Source organism: Macrosteles quadrilineatus, unplaced genomic scaffold, assembly GCF_028750875.1.
Source record: "Macrosteles quadrilineatus isolate MER2022 unplaced genomic scaffold, UCM_ALF_1.0 Scaffold_6__1_contigs__length_79288215, whole genome shotgun sequence".
In the NCBI taxonomy this organism is placed as follows: domain Eukaryota; kingdom Metazoa; phylum Arthropoda; class Insecta; order Hemiptera; family Cicadellidae; genus Macrosteles; species Macrosteles quadrilineatus.
Window position 1 is genome coordinate 50057289 of NW_026542599.1, and position 8693 is coordinate 50065981.

General features: G+C 37.4%; 1 protein-coding gene across 1 annotated transcript; it reads right to left on the reverse strand.

Moving 5' to 3' along the window:
• Window positions 1-224: 224 nt before the first annotated feature.
• On the reverse strand, window positions 225-768 carry LOC128997518 (ring-infected erythrocyte surface antigen-like). Its single transcript, XM_054423158.1, has 2 exons — window positions 738-768; window positions 225-598 (listed from the first exon to the last, which is right to left on the reverse strand). Exons 1-2 carry the CDS (start codon window positions 766-768, stop codon window positions 225-227), a joined length of 405 nt encoding a protein of 134 aa, XP_054279133.1.
• Window positions 769-8693: the final 7925 nt, after the last annotated feature.

Here is an 8693-nt window from a genome sequence, read left to right on the forward strand (position 1 = left end):
CAGTTCTTCTGCAAGTATAGTACACTAGTTTTGCGGATATCCAATTCCATGCTACCGTGCAACTGTGTGGAGGAATACAACTAAAATACGGACTCCTCCACCTCGTCTTCCACCACCACCTCCACTTCGTCTTCCACAACTTACTCTACTTTCACCTCTACATCTTCCTCCACCACCATCTCCACCTCGTCTTCCACCACCACCTCCGCTTCGTCTTCCACAACTTACTCTACTTTCACCTCTACATCTTCCTCCACCACCACCTCCACCTCGTCTTCCACCACCACCTCCACATCGTCTTCCGCAACTAACTCTACTTTCACCTCTACATCTTCCTCCACCACCATATCCACCTCGTCTTCCACCACCATATCCACCTCGTCTTCCACCACCACCTCGTCTTCCACTTCTTCTTCCACCTCGTCTTCCACCTTGTCTTCTACTTCGTCTTCAACCTTTTCTTCCACTTCTTCTTTTACTTCTTCCACCTTGTCTTCCACTTCGTCTCTCACCTCGTCTTCCACCACTTCTTCTTCCACTTCGTCTCTCACCTCGTCTTCCACTACCACTCCCCTCGTAAATATTGCTTCGTCTGCCACTGATTGAGTTTAACAATGTCTTCTGCATCTTTACTCATGCGAGCCTGTCCAATGTCCTTGTGTTGTTTACTTGAAGTGAATATGACCCCGGAAAACTCTTCAAGCGAAGTGCAATGAGTTGCACTCATACCAACTAACCTTTTGCTGAGTACGTTGTGTGATGCCTCATTGGCTTTTGAATGATCGCATCAACGTGATTTCAATTGTCATCTCTGACCTTACGCCTGACCAAAAGTGACCAGAGCGTCGCATAGTAAAATACCCGCTGGTTGCAATTTGTGATATTCTTCAGGAGTCATTTTTGATGGTAGATTTTCCATATCTTGAACATACAACTGGCAGGTCTTTGCGTAGGGGAAGTGTCCAGATGTATTATTGATGTTATCATTTTTTGACACAGTTCAGGTGTGAATCCCAATCACTAGAGCTTTCTGCATGTGTATATTCCTTGACTAGATTTATGAATAGTTTTAGACAAATATAATGAAAGTTTTATGAATATTTTGAGGTAAATTAACTTTTTTCTACTTTTTTTCGAGGGTATAGCTCGAAAACGGTTAGGAATATAAAACATATTATTTAAAAATATTTCTTTCCAATGCATCATTTTCAAGATATAAGTGAACACCCCAAAATTTTGACCTCCCCCCCCCTTCCACTCCACCAACCACCTAGGAGTCAGAATGTGAACACCCTAAGCCCCCTGAATAGGTTTCTGAAGGAATCGCTTAGTTACCTGCTCACGCACTCTACACCTCCTTTTGGGTCACTTCTTGACTAGGTGGATGGTTTTATTATCAGTTTCGTTGGATGAACATGTTTTCCACTGTTTTTACATGTGTAAGTGGTTCAAGTTGCTTACGACAGTCAGCGCTTTCTTAACATGTTCATGACCGTCCAAACGTAAACTGCCTTTTGAAACAAGACAGTTTTGCTCAATGTAAGCGGATTGCTACGCGGAGATTCAGTGAGATTAGCATATCTTAGTAGACTGAAAGTAGATTTTTCCTAAAGCCTCTTGTGGTTTGATCATCTACCTTAAAGTAGGGGGGGAGGCCCGATCATCGGGAGCCATTTCGCTCGTAGACGTTTTCTAATCGTTTTAGCTCTTGGGTACCTTACGATGCACTCCAGTGGTAGGTCACATTTATATTTTTGATTGAATATTTATATTAGACTATATTGTCAAATTTCAAGATTTTTTTAAATTCACCTTTTTGATTGGTGAAAACTGAAGACATGTGACTGAGAAGAAGAATCTCAAGTCATGTGAACGATTGTTCTTCACGAGTATTACAAGTGCTACCTCGACTAGTTGTGTAGCTTAAGATCTAGTGGAGTGAAGAATGGTAACTAAAAAAGACCATTTCCTTTAGGGCTTCACCCTCTAGCGTTGGTTTTAGTTTTCTTCCAAAGACGCATTAATGCTGACCAACTTCCCTTATAACGATTTAAATGTGAATTTGAAAAAGAATACTGATCTTTTAGTTGAATGTTTAACCACAGCCAAATAAAAAAACATGCGAAAAAAGTGTTTCCAAAAATGGATTAATAGTCTACTTTCTTAACCATAACCTGTACTACATAGTGATATCAAAAAATATAATTTAATTGTAAATTAGTCTTATTCACGTAATAACTGTCTCAAGCAAATATATATATATATATATATATATATATATACTAGCTGCCCCGGCGAACTTCGTATCGCCTAAGTTATAGGTTTCCCCTAAGACAGACCGATGGAAAGAAAGTACCGTTACGTTTAATTTTCAAGATGATCTCGTTCGCATCGCTCAATCACGTCCTGGTTGAAGTTCGTTCGCTACGCTCACTCACCTTTGGGTTGGAGCTCGTTCGCTACGCTCACTCACCTTTAGGTTGGAGCTCGTTCGCTCCAACCTAAAGCCCGATTGAGCTTTAGGTTGGAGCTAAATCATGAGCTCGTTCGCTGCGCTCACTTGCCTTCAGGTTAGCTCGTTCGCTACGCTCACTCGCCTCCAGGTTGAAGTTCGTTCGCTACGCTCATTCACCTTCACAGAACAGAACCAACTTGTTTAATTGAAACAGCTGTTAAGATTCATTAATTCCATTTCTCATAAGGTTAACATGGGAAACTCCAGAGCCACTGGGGCGGAGCCCTTTTAAGAATTTCGAAACGGGAAATAGTTTACGTCCGATTCGCATACCTACAGAATTTACACACCAAATTTCATAACGATCGGTGAAGTCGTTCCGGAGGAGTTTGCAGACAAACACTGTGACACGAGAATTTTATATATTAGATATATATATATATATATATATATATTAATTAAAAGGTGTACCTATTGAATTATTCGTTATGCGTCGGAATCTAACCCTGTTAATACTGTAAACAAATGCGCAATTTTCGAATGGTTCCCCTCGTTTTACTTAAGATACGAGTAATTGCTTGGCCAAGGCTAATTGACATTATTTCAAGTCCAGTTTTTACTTGATTTTCCCAGAGTTTTCCATCTAAACAGGTGCAACTGCAGGCGGTGCCACGGTCGATATGGTGACGTCACACTCCACATCTCTCTCTCTCTCTCTCTCTCTCTCGCAGAATCCCTCCCTCTCACTCCCTCACTGTTTATATCGGCAACTCCACTTTCAATACCTGTTGTTTTGTTGTATCGCCGGTTTACGTTACTGTTGCTTCTGTAGATGGAACGAAACGATGCGAATAATTTTGGACGTATTCAGGGTGGGATTTTTTTTCTAGTTTTTTATTTGTTGATTGTTGGCTTGTATGTTCAGAACCGATGGGTTTGTAGCTATTTGAAAAATTATTATACCGGATGGATTTGACGTGGTGCCTCAATGATTCTGGTTTTGTGGTTAAGCTACCAAGTCGTAATCTTGTAAAAATTGAAGATTTTAGTAACTTTCCTCACAAATTGATTTGTTACAATAATTATTTTAAGAAGTAACTAAATGTTATAAATATCGGCAATTGTTAACTAAAAAACTTAAGGTCTTAATTAAAATAATCAGCATTTTCTAGGTACGTGTATTGCCTTTGTACGTATTAAATTTAGTATAGTAGTGATTAACACGATCGTTAAGATCAAAGATGAAACGAAATTTCTCGTGCTAAACTGTCCGACTGTCCTCACTTAAAGTTCTTTGGGAGTTCCAAAGTCTTTGGAGGCTTAAGATCCAATTAGAAATATTATTACAATTCAATGTTTTTTTTTGTTTTTTTTTTGGGTCATGTAGATGGAGTTGTTGTAAAATGGAGTTGTCTCTGAATCGTTGGTCCTGAAAGGTACAATTTGCGTTGCTGCCAAAACCGAACAACACAGTTATCTTAAATGATTAGTTAATTAATTGTTGTACATCCCAATTTGTTTAGTGCTGCGAAATGCAAGTTAGTACAGTATAGCTTTATTTTAAAACGTCAAGTTTATTTAAATTCTTTTTGATTTAATTTGTGAGTTATTATTCAAAACCAGTGACCAACTCTACTACTTTTCGCAGCACGTAACAGTTTGGTGAACAATGTAGAACAAAGAACAAGTAACTTAACCCGTTAAATTCGAATTAAGCAAGTAGACCTAGCTAGACGTATTGTATGATCTGAAACGTCTATATAGCAGCGCAACGTTACGAAAATACGTACGGCGCAGACAGCGGTGTGGCGTTTGATTGCATTAATTTTAAGAACATTTGTTTATTATTGTTTAATTTTGTTAGGTTAGATCAAACGAATTGTGCTCTTTCGTTATAAAACCATAGGACAAGCAATTGTTAATAAATTGATCGCTTGATTTGAGTTAATAGTTCGTAAACAGGTAAACTTGACAAGAAACAAATAGGGATCAACATAAAGCTCCCATTAAACAGATGGAACTAACCTTAAAATTGTGGAAAAACTAGTTGGTTTAGTGGTCGTGCGTAGTAGGTCCTGGGTTCAAATCCCGCCAACCGCCAAATATTTTTCTGAGTGATAATGCCACGACTTTTGGCTGACGTAATGTGTAAAACGATTTCGGGCTAGCACCTGGCCTCCTAGGATGTGAATGTGATTCAGTTAAAAAAACCTTCAAATTAGCTTGTACCTGTATCTGTACTTAACTTCTTGCAAAGGTATTATGATAACTGTAGGCATACTACTGAGTGCTGATATATGTTAATATTGAAACCATCCTAGGCCTTAGCACAAACAGCATCCGATTCCCTCGGGTTATAAGTATTGCCTTGTCGACATGTAATATTACCGCTCGCTGTATCGGCTCTCATCTTACTGGATGTTTACCAGGTTACAGCTTCCATCTAGGTGTAAATCAGCCCTTGAGGATCGTCATATTCACTACTAGCTTGTCAAGGTAAAAAAAAGTAATCATTTGTTAATACGTCTGTAACGTTTCAACCTTAAGATATAAGTATGATAAATATTTTTTACGAATTAAGTTTGTTTTGGTTTTACTTTCCCAGGTTATATTGAAAAAGAGAGATTGCGAGAATTGGCAAAAACTAATACAAGTGTTGATAGTTAATATAGCATCAATAACATTTTGCTATTTCTTTCCAAACCATTTTGTAGAGCTCAAAAAACAATTAATTTATATTGAAGTATGCCTAGCAGTTACGGAAAAAAATTCAATAAAGTGTAAATTTAAAATTACCTTGTTATTCTTATGGAGAATACATAAATTGTTGTTGCGTCTATGGACATATTTTTATGAAATTTGGAATTTTTATTTTACTTTATAGTATGCTATTCAATACAAACCACACCTTATTGTCTTCCCTGTAGCAGCCTAAGTACCTAAACCTAAGTAAAACCTAAGTACTCTCTAAAATTAATGATATTTAAATAGGAATAAGATCTGACAATTTTATGGAAATAATTTAGTGAAATTCCACCCAGGTAGATGTAAATTTGCTTAGTCTGCAGGTTTGCTGCGGGGTATTTTAATCTCCTGTCGAAAAGTTCAAGGTTCCACATCTATAATCGAGTATTAAATATATGTAAAGAATAGTTCGTCGATTCTACTATTTCAAATATCCAGAACGCGATCCTGCGTAATGTAATCTTCAGCAGTGCTCCATGGGTTTTGTAATCTTTTAAATACCTTTTCAATTGGGCGTTATCTAAGAATCGTGCAAATAGTGTGAGACCGTCGGCGACGCACGGAGTTTGTTTTGTAATCTGATTGCGAGTCGAAGGTTGATAAATCGATGTATTGAGGGTAGGTTGCGAGGGGTCCTGTAATCCAGCTACTAGGAGGTCACGAATTGTGGATATTTATAGGCATGCACTGTGGATACGATACTTCCTGGTGTGGATTAACGTCCGCACGGGTGAGTACTACTGCTATCCGCAGTACTATCCTGATAATTAGACCAATTCGTAATTATCAAGGCAAAAATGTGGTTCGGATTCCACTATAAACTGTAGGTCCCTTAGTTGCCATTAGCTGTATGGGCTATTAATTAACAGCTGTGTCTAAGGAATGTCGGCCTTAGTCACTAACAAGACTACAAGATCGCGCCACTCATTCTACACTCATCCTTCACTCATGTTTGGGTTAAAATACGCACATAGTGGCGTCCCCATCTTAAATAATTGATAATTGATGTAAAGAATAGTTCGTCGACATTCTACTATTTCAAATATCCAGAACGCGATCGAGCGTAATTTTATAATCTTCAGCAGTGTTCCATGGGTTTTGTTAGCATTTAAATGCCTTTTCAATTTGGCGTTATCTAAGAATCGTGCAAATAGTGCGAGACCGTCGGCGACGCACGGAGTTTGTTTTGTAATCCAATTGCGAGTCGAAGGTTGATAAATCGATGTATTGAAGGTAGGTTGCGAGGGGTTGACAGGGTGTCCCAGAACGTTGTGAGATGGTATTTCATGAGAGGGATACTGTGAGAGTACGTTGTTTTGTGATGGCGTGTTCTGTTGAAGGTTGTGAGAGGGTGTATGTTGTGAGTGTACGTCATGGGTAATATATTTTGATTGGGAGGCTGTAAAAGGGTAAGTTAAAAGAGGTGGAATTTAATTTGTTAGAGGGTTTGTTATGAGGTGGGAGGTTTTTAGAGGATATGTTGTGAGGGGTCTGTTGTAAGTGAGTATGTTTTGAGATGGTACATTTTGCGTAAAATGGTACAAAATGTGCTGTAAAAGGCCATGTCGTGAAAGGATATGTTTTGAGAAATTGCTTTATTGGGGTATATTGTGTTGTGGTGGAGTAGTCAGTGAGACTGTGGTCAGATGAAGGATTTGAGAGGTCTTGTTGTGTGAGTGTATGTATTTTAAAGGAAACGCTTAAAGAGAAAAATTGTTAGAAGAAAATTTGTGAAATTAGGTTTTATAGTTGGATGATAAGTTGTGAGGGGGTTATTGTATAGCAGACGTTGTAACATGGCTTTTGCCAGAGGAATGGAAGGGTTTGTTGTGTAGGGAAAGGTTAGATTGTGTGAGGGTAGGTTGTGATAGGGTGGTTGTAGAGGGAGGTTTGTTATACCCCCACTCGGAATAAGAGGTGGAATATTTTCGTGATAAACAACCACCACTCCGACAACTACAACTCTGTTCTCGCTTTCAACCTTTACACCGTGGTTACCGGACGTTGCAAATGCTCTAGATGTTCATGTGTAATATATTAACGCAACGTTGTTTGAAATGTCATTTATATTTTCTCGATGTAGACAATAATCCCGGCTTCATTTTATCGAAACCAACGTTAAAGTTTACACACAAGCGAATGTTTCGCGTTCGTTGCGGTTATTGAACAAGTTTTGAAAGTTATTTTACATCTCGGGATGTTCTTAAAGTTTTTGTTTGATAAAGTATATTTTGGTAAATATGTTTTTATAATATGAAAGCAAAAATATTTGTTTATTTACTCTTGACCTCCCGAGATATTGTTTGTTAAAGTTGTAAAAAATTACTTAAAATTTGTCAACATGTATTACAAAAAAAATATAATGTAACTACATATTTTATATATTTTTTACTCGGAGACAACAAGCCGTTAGTCGTTTTCAAAACTGTACTTGTATTTAATGTATTTGCAAGTGGGACTTAAATAAAAACCACACGTTTTTTTTTTCATTTGAAACTTAGATTTATTGGGAGCTTCCTATATGACACTATATGACCTATATGACACACTATATTTTTAAAAGACTAACTTAACTAAATGTTTATAAAACAACTGTAAACAATCAAGTGTTGAAAACATCAACATTAATGTTACAGTATTATCAGTTCATTAAAGTTTGAATTTCATTATGTATAGGGTAAATCGAATCGAGGTAATAACGCCACTAAGGAATGTAATCTTGTGCCTAACCGCCGTGAACAAAGAATTCAATTTAGCATGTTTTTAAGAAACGAATGAGGCGCAACGCGCAGAGTTTATACACGGCGAGTGATCGTGGATTATAAGCACTAAGCTTTTTTACACAACACAGATTTAACTGTATGTACAGTAGTTGTTTTCAAATTGGCATGGCTGAAAGTTGGATTGAAAACTGTTTTGTGGGCCTTTTTCATAAAAGATTCCCTTAAAATTCTGCATTCACAACAATTGTGACGAATATTGATTTTAAAGGTAAGACTTTTTTGGTCGTAAATTAATATGTTGAAAATTTACAAAATTGCTATGATTTAATCTTGAAGTGAATGAGACTGTAGTAATGCTTAAATTAAGCATGTATTTTTTCAGTTCAATGCCTTTTCCAGTTGTCAGGTAAAGAACTCATCAGGTGTTGTCAGGAAGAAGAGGTTAGGTTCAGACATCGTTTTGACTATTATGACGTAACTAATAGAAACTGTAGAAGAAATACACCCATTACCTTTTTAACAATGTTAAGTACTCGGGGATTGTTGGGGTTATACTAAAGTTTTAATATTCATACTCGCTGACAGATCCAATTTAAATACTTTTCTCAGCTCAAAGCGACGCCTTTCAACTTATTGAAAACTAAATGCCAATATCTCGTTCTCTTTCTGAGAACCGTGTCGTGCGATTCCTATTGCTTGTAACACGAGTAATGTAAAGCAATTTTGATATTTCGTTTGTTGTTCTTTTCATGCAATCACGTTTGTTTGAC

Bases quoted from the DNA above. Each gene is read 5' to 3' on its own strand.
- LOC128997518 (XM_054423158.1), bottom strand. From the start codon at position 768: ATGAGGCATCACACAACGTACTCAGCAAAAG. The intron at 599-737 runs GTTAGTTGGTAT...AAACTCAATCAG, and splicing joins CACAACGTACTCAGCAAAAG to TGGCAGACGAAGCAATATTT.